We start from the raw sequence: 13,677 nt of genomic DNA, 5'->3' as shown, positions 1-13,677 counted from the left end.
TCTGCAGTTTCTAGTCAACTCGCGCCCTCAGTGTCACTGGCCTCTCTAGTTTTGTGTGTGTGCGTGTGTGTGTGTGTATGTCAAGCAATTGTCAAATAAAATCTACGCAAGAGGCAGGTGATGTGATGTTTCCTGATAAAAATAAAAAATCCTATAAATGTACACGGAACTTCCTAATTAAAAATGGAGTTTTCGGGGTTAATTCTTCCTTTGACAAAAAACATATGTCGTACTTGTCTTTTAGAGTCCGATACGACGATGTTCAAAAACATTCAAGATTTGATTGAACACGAGATGATTAAGGTTAAACTAATTGATATTTTGGTTTTTCTCAATTGTTTGGAGAACGACGACGAAGAAAACTGGCCTCAAGGAATATGTTCTTCGTGTGTTTCTACAGCTTTAGTCGCTTATAATTTCAAGTTGAACTGTTTGAAGGCTAATAGTACGTTATCACAGATACTAATGATACAATCTCCCACTAATTTACAGAGGACTGATATAGATTCTATCGACATCAATGTTGTTTATCAAGATCACGAGTATGATGTCCCACTGTTTAGTAGCCATCCAACATTAGATTTTGATACCACTTTGACTGATAACAAATTGACCCCCCTTCCACCTGTTAGTGAAATTACTTCTACTGAGCAACCACCTCGAATAGAAGGAGAGAAGCGTTATGCCTGCACTGTATGTTCCCAGACATTTACTAGGCTGTATGGTCTCCAGTATCATATGGCTAAACATACTGACACCAGAAAGTACCTGTGTGCTAAATGTGGAAAAAGTTTCCATACTTCTAATAGATTAAATCAGCATTTAAAATCACATAGAGAGATTGCACAGTTCAAATGTGGTTTTTGCCATAAGACTTATAAGTCAAAGCAGTCATTAAAGGAGCATTTTCGTGTGGCTCACTCTAGCAACCGCATGCTGTTTATATGTGTGACTTGTGGGAAAAGGTTCACAGCTAAATCAACATTGATCAAGCATGTTAAGATTCACAATGGCGAGAAATTTGCATGTCCTAGCTGTCCAAAGACATACACTAGAGCATCATATTTGAGAGCTCACAGCTTGGTTCATACTGGGCAAAACAAGCCCAGGCCCTTCTTGTGCACACAAAAGGGCTGTGATAGAAGTTTTTCAACTAAACATTCCTTATTAGTGCACTTTGCTCATACACATTCAAAAGACAGGCCCCACAAGTGTGATATCTGCTTCAAGGGGTTCGCTACTTCAGCTGGTTTGAATATTCACATAGAATCTCATGGTAACAAAGAGGTTACATGTAATATCTGTGGTAATAAACTGAGAAACAAGAGGGTGTTACAAAAACACATGAAGACTCATGATGTGGATGCTAATGACATGATTGTAGAAACTGTAGACCAAGCCTACTAGGCTTTATTATGCTTGTATTCCATGTGATAAATTAATAGCATTATTTTTCCTTTGTATTATTCTCACTATGATTATTGTTAATAAAAACATAAGAATGTAATTAGTTTTTATTTTAATAGCAAACAGAAGCAAATAAGTTGTTATTGAAGATAAGTACCTATGCTTGGTAGAATTATCAACAAAAACAAGTATGTATAAGGGTAATTGTCTGAGCTTCTTTGTTCTTGTAATCTTCCTAAAAGTAAGGACATGACAAGGTTCTCTAGTGTGGTTATCGCATTTGCACTACATATTATTTTCAATACTATATTGACTTTATCATTGGTTCTATCATAGAAATAGCAACCTAGTATCACAGAGGAGAAAAAAACCCATTTTTATAGAACATTTTTATTATACATCCATATACCATACATACTCAGAAACATTACTTTCATGCATGCAATATATTTATTTGATTATGAATTTGTGTTACACATTCTCTGGGGTTTTTGATAAAAATGTATGAATTAATTGGTAGATAAGGCTTCAGCGTGATTCAGACTGATAACAGTAATTGTTTATTCATACATAGTTTATATTCTTATCACCAGAAATAAACCCAAAACTATAAAAATAAAAGAACTTTATAAAATATTATGTACATAACTAAATTTCTTCTTAGAACACTATACCATTGCAACTTTATTTGATGCTGTATCAGGAAATATAAAATTACAATTTAATTAATGCCTATATTAGTTATACAACATGAACAAATGAAGCAACAGCACTGTGTTTGTGATATTCAACAAAATCTACATTACAATAATTGAATATAGTAAATGTACATTGCTAGCATATTTTCCTACTAAATAATATAAGAGTGCTTTATGTTTTCAACAAATAACAGGAAATCATTCAGATGATTTGCCCGTGGAGGCTGTTCAACATTAATTATAACTACCTAGTCAACTGCAAATTTTGATGCAGGTTGCATCCACTTACATACTTTAATAGCACTATGGTCACAAAACCTCTACATTTGGAATTCCATTAACAATAAATAGGAGCGAGTACACCTGGATTTGTTAAACAAAGCCAATGTTAAGTTTACAACACATTTTTACAAGATCCAGTTGAGAGTATAAAGTTTGGGGCCCTGCTAATACTTTCAATATTGCTTTCACTATGTCTCACATGAAAATCTCATGTAATTTTCCATTGACTAAGAGCCTGGTGCATAGTTCAACTTATAGTTCGTAAAGATAGAAGGAATGTGGACTATTTACCAAGTATTTTGTTCATCTGCTTGTTTTGCTTGCCCATCTTGATATCAGCCTCTTCAACTTTGTCATGGATGGTGTCAATGAGGTCACTCTGCTGTTCTATTTCCTCTCCAAGAGCTATTCCCAGGCCTTTCAGTCTTGATATGGCATGGACCATTTCATCTAGGTTAGCATCCAGTACTTGGTTTACACGCTGGCTGTCTGTTATGGGGGCAGCCACCTGGGCGTCTAACTCTCGCAGGCGCGTGGCGGGATGCGACCTGAAGCGATCTTCGCCATTGACTTGGGTAAGATTGTCTAATGTATCATTCAGTCTGCTGCTGGGGCCTGCACTGCGAGTACTTGGTGAAGGCTGGCTTCTAGGAGGCGTCTGATCAGATTTACCAGAAATGTAGTTCTTTAGGCCGTAGAATACAGACTTAATGCCATTCAAATGCTTCTGACTGTAATTTAAGTTGGTGTTTATCTCGTCGAGCCGTTTGTTGGTGTTCTGCAGTTGCTCGCGCTGTCGACTGAGTTCTTCAGCGGTAGCGATACCGATCTGTTCAGACTCACGTAACAAGCCTATGCTGCGCGAAGATGAATCCAAGGTTCGTTGTTCGATTTCCCTTTGTCTTTCCAACATAGCTTGTCTTTGTTGTTCCAAGGCGGCTATGTGACTTCCATATGCGGATGGAGCTGGCTTACTTGGTTGAGGCGGTGGGATTCTCGATCTAAAACTGTTGACGAATGTCTCATCGTCGACGTCGTTTTCATCATCGTCCTCGAACAATTTATTGGGGTTAACGTAAGTGGCCCCTGGACGAGACATTTCGCTGTTGTTTCCTGTTCCTTATTGAGTTAAGATGCGCCTTGCACTGTGTATATTTCCTCGGACGTATACGCGGAATACTCAAAATGGTTTTTTTTTCTAGATTATTGGTATCTGGTTGATGGGAGTAAACTTTTTACGTAGGTATTTACACAACATGGACGAAGACGAATGACACAGATGACGTGACGTAAAATCCCTGAGGGGAGGCGGGGGAGGGAGGTACTCATTGACAGATGCTGGCTGGCACTGGCACTTTCACTTTCAGCCTCTCGCTGAAGACAGATTAAATATTATGAATAATAATTATAAGGAAAGGTTCTTTGGTAAAATTTAGTTTGTGATGAATAACATTTTTTCTGTTCCATATCCCATGGCTCAATGCTTCCGTATTAAAATTAAAAGAAACAAAACTCTGTCTCACTTTTAGTGGATAAATCCTTCACCCTTTGGTAAGTATTTGTGTGCCATAGACGAGGCCATACAAAAGCAGATCAGAATTGACAATGTCAGTGTCAGTGTCATGTAGTGACATTGACAGACAAGATGCCGAATACTATACTGTGGCTCGCTTGGTTTATACGTCGAGTTTGTGTATTTCTTTCTGTAAATTGTTGAACTTTTGAGTATGGAAGTGATGGTATAAAAATATGAAAACGTAGCTAGATTAAGATTATTATTTTATAGACCAATTTGGTATTTTTATAGGTAATACATTAAAACATTAAACGCTTCCAAGATGATGGCTGGAAAAGGTGAGCTTTGAATTTTTGCAACAATTTTGTTCAATATAACTTATTGAGGTTAATAATTTTGTGTTTGTGTTAAAACGCACTGTTATTGTGTTATTAATCGTTATTTACTTTGCAGTGATGCCCGAAACGGAAGAACAAAATAGAATAAGATTTCAAGTTGAGTTGGAATTTGTTCAGTGTCTGGCTAATCCTAACTATATACATTGTAAGTATCAATCCCTTTTACAATAGTTAATCACCGTTTTATGAACCCTTTAGCAGGATAAATTATAGATTCTAGACCTTAATCCTCCCTAAGATCACCCACTGACCCTGTTCTTGTACCTCTTTATGCTGTGCCCTACCGGGTCCATATTGTTTCAAATATATTGTTTAAACTTTATAAAAATACAACCTGTATTACATATGGAACGCAAATAAAGATTTGAATTTGAATTTGTATTTAGATAGTTATGTTGGCATATTTACAGATGATACTGTCCAGACCTCGGTATATCTTACTACATTGTCCTCAAATCTTCTAAGCGACTTGCCTTTCTCTTTATGCTTGTTAAGTAGCACAAGCTCTGTTCCAGTCGTAAAATAATAATTACCCTCCTTATAGCATAAATAAAAAAAATATATATTGTTGTCAGAATTTCATCCAGTCTATTTACGTTTCAGTTTTGGCTCAGCGAGGATACCTGAAAGAGGCCACATTCATAAACTACATTCGTTACCTACAATACTGGAGAGAACCAGAGTATGCTCGCTACCTGAAGTACCCCATGTGCCTTCACTTTTTAGAGCTTCTGCAGCATGAGGCATTTAGAAGAGAATGTGTGTCAGCACAGGTATGCCACTATGCCTTGAATTGATTTTAGTCTTGTTTAATTTGATATTGTGTATTATAATCCTTTGAAAATTTGATTCCATTCTGTAGCCATGTTTGGCCACTGTTGGACAAAGTTCTCTAGCAAGATATAGCTCATTTTTCTGAAAGTGCTAAATATCCAATACTCAAACCCAAATAATGTCATTGCCTTTTTAAAATATAGCCTATGTTATACGGGAAGAGTGTAGCTTTCCAAAAGTGAAAGAATTCTTCTAATTGGTACAGTAGTTTTGGAGCCTTTGGGCTACCAATAAAACAAATATTCCCCTTTTTTATTTTTATATTAGTATGAAAACAAACTATTTTTACTTTTCAGGTCTGCAAGTTCATGGATGACCAAGCTATTTTACTGTGGCAACACTACACGCGAAGACGCACGCGCACACTGCAGCCGCCCGACGCCCCCGCGCCGCCCGCTCCCCCCGCGCCTCCTCAGCAGGGCCCACCGAGACAGCAGTCATAGACCACAAGTCAGTTATGAATACTATATGAAGACAACACTTTGGACTTTGAACTAAGGACAATGCTGATGATGGATGTTTACCTCAGAACATGATGTAGGTTTTATTCCTATCCTATGTTATTTACAACAATGAGGATTTTCTAAAATGGCAATCCACGAGGTGGCAGCACCGAGTCGTCAGGTCCAATAACTGTCAAAGTGCTTATCTTTACTATGAATAGTGAACGATTTTAGTGTTTTTTTTATTTTATAATTAAAGCACTGCATTATTGTTTTACTATTGCGGTTGAGTAAATAAAAAAAACTAAATCATATTGTGTTAACAAATTTTTCAACAAGCTTTTCCTTAGTGCCAGTGACTTTTGCACCTTCTCTCTTAGCTCAATTTTTAGTTCGGAAACCTTATTCTGACCGTAGTCCATAATAAAATCAATAACACTTCCAATATAACAGAATTTCAATAAACAATAAGTTCAGCACCTACAATTCCATACTATTTGACAGCTGTTTGGACCAGACGCATACGTGGCGCCACCCGGTGGCAGAAAAAAATTCAAAAACCCTCATTGGGGTGTTGTCTGATATGAACTGGGAATAGTTTGTCAAGCCTGATGTGCTGGTCACACTTTTGCAAGCGAAGGCATATTGAGCCGTCTGAGGTGATTAGACTGGTTGTAAATATTTGTGGGTGAAATGAGTTTGAATATCTCAACAGACTGAGTTATTGTAACTTGTAGCTGTAAGTTTAATATTAAAAAAACTTTGTTTAAACACTTTTTTTTATTAACTCCTTTCTAATCAAACTTGTTCTCACATATTAGAGGGTGTACATTGTCCATACATTGGCCAACTTGTTTCTATGTCAGATATGGGCCGCTGTCACTATACCAAGAAGTAGGAAGGTGAATTTAAAGACTGATTCATAGACAATTTAGCTGTGCGTTTATTTAACAAATGGTTGGTTATGAGGCTTCCGCCGCGCTATGCAAAGCGCGCGCAGTGTTAAGTAGTAGAGAAGTTCCACTGCACTCATCATGCTGAACCCCATGCATAGTCCCAGCAAGCCGCCTGTGTTTGCTGAAATAATACGTAGTAAACGACATTTTTATATAAAAATTAGGCAGAAAGACTTAAAAAAAAAACAACTAATTTTTAATTTATACTTTAAACCTCCTAAGTGCATCAACATTGGTTCAGGCAAACGAGGTAATCGCGCCCTATTTTTTAATATTAGGGCTTGAGGGAAAAATAAGTCTTTTAAATTGGTTATCGTTGCTTGAAATACTTACATAAGAATTCAGTCAGGCCAAATATTTCTCCTTTGGTAAATCTCATGAATGTGTTCTCTTCAAAGAAGAAGTGCACCACCAGCATGTTTTCCCTGTTTTCAATAGGTTAACAATTAATAATTTTTACCCCAATATGTTTTGGAAGGAATCATGTAACACAGAATAAAGAATAGCTGCACACAGTGCAGTGATGAATGTAGCCCTGTAAGTAACACTTATTATATGCTTAAGACATCACACTTTTTTCTCCTTTTTAAGTACTCCCTTATTAGATTAGATTAGAGTAGATTATGCTTTATTGTACACCAAGAAAAAAGAAAATTTACAACACAGGACATCATAATACACAAAGAAGAGTACAAATGGCGGTCTTATCGCTAATCAGCAATTTCTTCCAGACAACCTTTTTCCCTTATATGTGTACTCCCCTACGTACTCCTTATGTACCGCCCCTATGAACTCCCTTATGTTTTTAAATACTCCCTTATGTAATACCCGTATGTTTTTGTAGTACTTCATGTAGTCTCCCTACATGTATGTATACTCCCTATTTACTCCCTCACGTTCCTGAATTTAGTTAATGTGGATGCATACAATTTTATTTATTTTTGCCATATTGGATGGATGCGCCCACAACCTATTTCCGCTCCTGCTCTGTTACTCGCTCCTAAATTGATTATTTTGATTGAAACTGATTTTGGAATTGCCTAATATCCTGTCTTAATAATTAAGCTTCCGCTGGCCTCAATTTGCCTACATATTTGCCTACCTAGCGGCAAGGAAACGTTATTGATTAATTTTATTAGATACGAGCAATTTTGCCAAAATCAACTACTTTTGACGCTGACTAAAAATTTTCAATGTGAAATGTATCTACAAGTCTCGTTAAATAACTTGTCCGCCCTGAAGTTAGCCATTTGTGATCGCGACTGCGCCGTTATGTTTTAGTCATAGCTTTTGTCAGTATAATAAACTCGTAGGAAACTTCAGAGCAGCAAAGTTATTTGCGGAAAGCTGCAAAGTTATTACGTGAAGTATTGTGGCGTTCTGTTGCCGAGGCTCTTGGCTAGCTGTTCCACCAGCGAAGCCTTGAGGGGCGCGTCGCTCAGTCGCTCCATGTAGGCGATCTCGGTACATGCCGGCAGACATTCCTCGCATGTTACGTCACGACCTGGGACACATGAAAGACTAATTAACTCTACAAGCGCCCAACTTCATATCAATTGTTCCCAGCGGTCGGCTCGGTGAATCGAATATTCGACCGTAGTCACCGAAATTGAGACCATTCCGGAATTTCCTGAGGTTTATTTCTCAATGTGCAGGTTTGAAATGCCACTTATTTGGAATCCCATATGTAGCTCCAGTACTTATCAACTATCGCAAAGTCTATCAGATTGATATCCAAAAATAATAATGAAAAGCCTACTCACCGTCTGGCATTATTCTGCTCATGTTCGAATAACATTTCGCGTCAGCTTTCCCGCAAATGCGTGTTGATTTGTTTTCTGTAAAATACCAGAACAAAAGTATTCAATTCCTCCATAATTTTATAATGAGATAATGACGTTATACTCACTGGGCATATAATAATAGACACATCTGCATACGTCCAACATGGCTCGCGCTTCACACTCCATTTCGCAGTTCTTCAAAGTGTAAGTTCTGTGGAAACATGGAATATTTGATTGTACGTAATAGATAACATACTTGATGGTTAATTACAGTTACATGATGTAATGTGACGTCATCGTGTTATGGTTAATTGACCACGGACCATAGAGTTGTGTGAATCTTCGCAGATAATTATCCGCCAGTTTGATTCGCTTTAGCCGCGTAGAAAATTATGTCTGAGAACTTTCATTTCACATACATCATTCTAATCATGTAGGTACGGATGTAGACAATCATAGTTTGATTTAAAGAAACTCTTATTACATTTTAGGTACCTGAAAAATACTAATTCCTTTTCATTAGAGAACAAACAGAGCCTCTTCTTAATATCAATTGTCCTCAACGAAGGTTGAGCATCTAGTATCCTTGGCCAAATCGCAATCCGGGCTTCTTTTCCCGGTCCATATATTTCGCCTAAGTTCCTTATCTTCGGCGTTTCTGTAGGATTGTGGAGTAGGATCTGTAAAATGGATGACATTAAAGGCGTGGAAACTAATATTAAGTTTTATGTATAGCAAGTGATACTAAACCTTGAAGCCAGCACTTTTCGTGGAAGCGCAATAATATTCGGCTACGTTTGCATCCAGAACCAGGGTGAGGCCGTGTTGGGTGCCAATTCCTTCAAGCGAAAAGCATAACATCAGTCTACTAAGTCTCGTATATCTACGAGGTGTCTACATGACTACCTACGCCTATTGAAGAGTTAAATACTTCATGTGTACCTTTAGGTCTCCAAGGAAAGCCGTCAGACGGAGCATCAGGCGGATAGCCACCTTCAGGAGTCCAGTCAACGGCTGGTGATGGAAATGTTAGATTCAAGTCGTTCAATGATCGCCTGAAAACAAGGGAAAAGTATTCGATTATACATCAAGAATAGTCTGATATTGCAGTCTACACAAGAACAGAAGTGCCACAACTTTGACGACGACCTCGATGGCGCAATGGGCACCATGCCGGACTGCCGAACTTGAGGTCCCGGGTTCGATTCCCGGCTCGGTCGACATTTGTGTGATGAGCATGCTTGTTAGCCGTGGTCTGGGTGTTACAATATGTATTTATAAATATGTATATATGTAGCTATATGTAGTTTATCAGTTGTGTTAGCACCCATAACACAAGTTAATTAATAACTTACCATGGGGCTAACAGACCGTGTGTGAAAAGGTGTCCCGACATTATTTCTCAATTTTTAATTCCATAATAATTAGGCTATTTTCTAGAGCTTTTTTCCTTACGGATTTCGAAACATGTTATTTCGGTGAACCACGTTGAAGGTGCAGCAGAGTCCCTCGTCAGTGAGCTGTGCGTTGAACAGATCTTCGCAGTTCACATCCGAAGAGTCCCAGATGCACTTCGCCAGCATTTCACTGCAGGGCTGCGTTACCTGAACGGGTATATGAAATATTTTTAAAATCTTAAATCCCCCTAGTCATATTCTGGTTAGATTCTAACTGCAGCGAATAATTCAGATAACCGACTTGGCTGTTAATTAGTCTCGAGCTTCTCTTGGCAGCTGATAGTGTGTTTTTACAAATAAACCTATGTAGTATGGAAACAAGTAAATCGCCTACGCATTTTGTTTCGGTGGGTATAACTACATACATCAGATTGGACAATGTTAGTTAGGCTAGGAACTTGCGGCTAGGTAGATCGTTCCCAAACAATAAAACCAAACCAACGATGGCTAAGCCAATTAAGAATTTTATAAGCCGTCATTTAAAAATGAAACTTTTCTTGAGCAACTTTATAACTATTAAAGTTATAAACTAAAATATTTGACATTCAGACAGCGAACTGTTGAAAAAGACCCCAATTTACTTAGCTTTGCGCTCGTTGAATGCTATTTTTAAACTATTAGCTATTAAGAAATCAGTTTAGCAAGTTGTTATAATAATTTGCAGTTCTAATCACGCTTTATACCTAGGTATAAATAAAGGCAGTTAATGTTGGGGTTAGCTTTGCCTGATCGCGTGAAATTGCGCAAAGAAAAATGAAAAAATGTTTGAGTTATGAAATCATCATCATCCTCCTGCCCTTTTCCCAATTTCATTTAGGGTCAGCGTTGTGAGTGAGAGGTATAGGTACCTGAAGTACATAGGTCAGGAATAAGATGGGTGTGATAGGATGGGAAAACATTAATGGCCTTACTACAAAAACTTTAACCACTGTTTTACATTTGTCTAAAAAAAATTTGGCTCCAAAATGAACCATATGTCAACGTCATAATTTGACATTTTTTTAGACAAGGCATAAACTGACGTCTAAAAGTTTTTGTGGTAATCTCATTCCACTTGTCATTGGCAGAATCGTCGACATTGACATCGACACGGATTGCCATAAATAAAAATAGAATAGAATAGAATAGACGGTAACCGTCTTACCACAAAAACTACCAAACTAAACTTTAAACTTTACAAAGCATCTACCAAGAAGGCAATGAAGAAACAGTCAACTAACGTTAATCAGAAATGATCTGGTGTGGTCCCAATCCGCGCTGCCCGCGATGTCATCTTCAAATATCTCGGAGTCATCCTTTGTGGAACACAGACTCATCAGCAGTTTTTTGTCGACTGGATCCCTGTCACGATTGACACACATGTTTTGGATCAAAATACATTTTAAACCAGGAATACCTAGACATATTTACAGTATTAATGGTTTTTAAGAGCTATATGCTATACTCGGCTCTAGGATGAATGGTCACAAACTTTTAGATTGATATAATCCATAGTTCTTTCATTCATATCAAATGCAGTTTGAGGATCGATGAACGCCTGATTTCTCGCTGAAGCAATATAATTAAATTGGTATTTGTAATAATTATAATTAACCTGAGCAACAGTGTTATGGATCGATGAACTAGGTAGTAGATAAGCTAATTATTTAAATTGTTTCCGATTGGGTTGCATTTTTTATTGTCATATTATTAGCTACTGCTAAAGGACTTGTTTACTTTAACAATTTATCGAAGGCCTAAGGGGCTATTTCCGTACCGTAACATTGGCTTAACTTCGTGTCCTATTATTTCCAGTTTAGGCAGTTCTAGGGGATAAATTGACGATAGATTCACAAGTTTTTGTAGTCTTAACATAATGTTTTATATCTTTACCTACATGATAGAGTCTAGACCTAGGTGCATGTTTGCAATTGCCCTTGGTCTTCCTTCAATTTAAAATCTCTATAGGGTACATACTTACCCGTAGTCCCAATATCTTTCCGCAACAGACTTCTTAGCCTGGTTAACGTTGCAAATAGTGAGGGCAGGGAAGGGCAGGTTGTTCAGAGGCATGTTCTCAGGGTTGATGCTCACTATCATGGGAGACGACCGCCATTTCGCGTAGATGTTCAGTATGAAGAAGCTCGCACTTACTAAAGAACAGCCAAAAGCTGTTAACCAGAAGAACCTGAAAGTAAAAGTTTTAGACCCATTTTAGGTCAGCTGCAATTCAGAAAAAGACTTTGAGACAGAGTCCTAATAAATGGTTGTTTTGTTTCACATACTATGGTTGAATTTTGTGCTTATGGTTCGGAATATGAGGATGCAGTTAAATTGGTGATACGTATTTAAAGACGTGGAAGGAGACCCACGTAGACCATGATGAGGAAAAAATAAAGAGCTAGCTACGTTACCTTTCAAACCAAGTTAATTTTCGTTCGCCGATGTACCGCAGGCCGTGTAATGTGGATGTAAGGAGGTAATTTCTGAGATCGCTACCACAGGTGTTGGTTCCTTCTTCCAAGTTGTTTGTGCTTTTAGAAACAGGTGGTCGTTCCTGTACATCATGTAATACTTAGTTATAGATTCTTTATATTTACAGGTACAGTTGATGTTTCAGAGTTGAGCTCATTTTTAAAACGCATTGCTCAGATCGTAAAATAGGTAGTTTTATTTATCACCAAAGCATTGAATATAGTAAAGATAGATAAATGTTGACTCACTTCGCTTCTACTCCTGCTGATCGGTATCTTGGTGTCCCACACATACCAAGGCGGTGGTTCTTTACCTTGAGCCCAATAATTTTGCTGTCAGATAAATTGTGTTTATTACGATATGCCATTATGTAACTTCCTCTTTCAGCGATTTTATCACGTTAACAATTGGAAATAACAAATGGAATGCAATGTTTAAATTGCTTACCTTTCTAAACATGTCCTTATGTTCTCTTGGAGGACGCGGTCCGAATTCTCTGTTGGGATAGACCATCATTGTGTGGTACTGGAGACGATGTCTACCGAGTGTTATCGACGATGCGAAACTACACGTGTGCCGGCAACAAAAGCTCTTCTGTGGACATCCAATTGGCGTTGGCAACCTAATTTTCCAAAGCAAATGTTTGCTGTCTAATCGTTTGATTGCGTCTATCATTTGATAGATCGACCTTGCACCGCCTCCATCGCTAGTTTTCGATGGCAAAATTATACATTTTCCTGTAATTTGTCGTCCTGTCTTGTGATCGTAATTATGAGTCTTAGCCGTATCGTAAGTTAGTCACCGAACCTTTGATGTTGTAGTATGTAATTTGCTGTAAATTAGATTTATATCGAGAACTTTGATAGCGTTAACTATTAGCGGGTTTTTGTTTGATTAAATTGAAAATAGTTTTACGTTTCTTTGCTTGGTTGATTTAAGTATTTTGTTGATTTATTGTCCATTGTGTGATGCACACTAGTTAGTCTATCATTATCGACTGTTTGTTTTGCTAAGTTAATTGCTGTTGCGTTTTTATAAATTAAACACAGAGAATTACTTCAACTGGTGCATTATCTATTTGGAGATCTATGCGGTGTCGTCATAGCATGTCACGTTATGGTTACGAGACTGCTAACCTCAGTTGAAACTTTTATTTCTGTTTAATTTCAATTTAATAACTGACTTAGTCCATTCATTTGTTGAGTGTTCGCAGAATTTGGTTCAACAATAGTTATGTTCCTAGTAGTCAACGACAAATGCCTACAGCTTTTAAAATTCAATATTTTAAATAAAAGTTTTAGCATGTCTATGTGTTTATTGTCAATTCTTAGTAGTAGAAAAAGCTCCGGGGCGGCGCTTATGTGACACGTTGACCCTGTACTTCAAGCGAAGCAACTTGATGTATGAGTACCTGAGCTTATAATAATGTGTCCTCACTGAATAATTTG

At 37.6% G+C, this 13,677-nt stretch overlaps 4 protein-coding genes across 4 annotated transcripts; 2 read left to right on the top strand and 2 right to left on the bottom strand.

Moving 5' to 3' along the window:
* Nucleotides 1–45: 45 nt before the first annotated feature.
* Nucleotides 46–1,507, top strand: LOC110370796 (gastrula zinc finger protein XlCGF57.1). The gene has a single exon (XM_021326761.3). The coding sequence runs from the start codon at nucleotides 184–186 to the stop codon at nucleotides 1,405–1,407; it is 1,224 nt and encodes a 407-aa protein (XP_021182436.3). The 5' UTR covers nucleotides 46–183; the 3' UTR covers nucleotides 1,408–1,507.
* Nucleotides 1,508–1,781: 274 nt separating this feature from the next.
* Nucleotides 1,782–3,715, bottom strand: LOC110370797 (synaptosomal-associated protein 29). Its single transcript, XM_021326762.3, has one exon. The coding sequence runs from the start codon at nucleotides 3,484–3,486 to the stop codon at nucleotides 2,671–2,673; it is 816 nt and encodes a 271-aa protein (XP_021182437.2). The 5' UTR covers nucleotides 3,487–3,715; the 3' UTR covers nucleotides 1,782–2,670.
* Nucleotides 3,716–4,023: 308 nt separating this feature from the next.
* LOC110370831 (mediator of RNA polymerase II transcription subunit 31) lies at nucleotides 4,024–6,349 on the top strand. Its single transcript, XM_021326813.3, has 4 exons — nucleotides 4,024–4,241; nucleotides 4,357–4,446; nucleotides 4,905–5,074; nucleotides 5,432–6,349. The coding sequence occupies exons 1-4, from the start codon at nucleotides 4,226–4,228 to the stop codon at nucleotides 5,576–5,578; spliced, it is 423 nt and encodes a 140-aa protein (XP_021182488.1). The 5' UTR covers nucleotides 4,024–4,225; the 3' UTR covers nucleotides 5,579–6,349.
* A 96-nt stretch (nucleotides 6,350–6,445) lies between these two features.
* LOC110370888 (pickpocket protein 28) lies at nucleotides 6,446–13,393 on the bottom strand. Its single transcript, XM_064040434.1, has 14 exons — nucleotides 12,677–13,393; nucleotides 12,478–12,561; nucleotides 12,169–12,311; nucleotides 11,736–11,942; nucleotides 10,996–11,116; nucleotides 9,774–9,922; nucleotides 9,261–9,373; nucleotides 9,069–9,157; nucleotides 8,814–8,998; nucleotides 8,444–8,529; nucleotides 8,298–8,372; nucleotides 7,897–8,038; nucleotides 6,868–6,959; nucleotides 6,446–6,655 (listed from the first exon to the last, which is right to left on the bottom strand). Exons 1-14 carry the CDS (start codon nucleotides 12,902–12,904, stop codon nucleotides 6,522–6,524), a joined length of 1,848 nt encoding a protein of 615 aa, XP_063896504.1. The 5' UTR covers nucleotides 12,905–13,393; the 3' UTR covers nucleotides 6,446–6,521.
* Nucleotides 13,394–13,677: the final 284 nt, after the last annotated feature.

The sequence above is a fragment of the Helicoverpa armigera genome, chromosome 22 (genome assembly GCF_030705265.1).
Source record: "Helicoverpa armigera isolate CAAS_96S chromosome 22, ASM3070526v1, whole genome shotgun sequence".
NCBI classification, from domain to species: domain Eukaryota; kingdom Metazoa; phylum Arthropoda; class Insecta; order Lepidoptera; family Noctuidae; genus Helicoverpa; species Helicoverpa armigera.
This window is presented reverse-complemented; position numbering and strand designations above follow the sequence as displayed.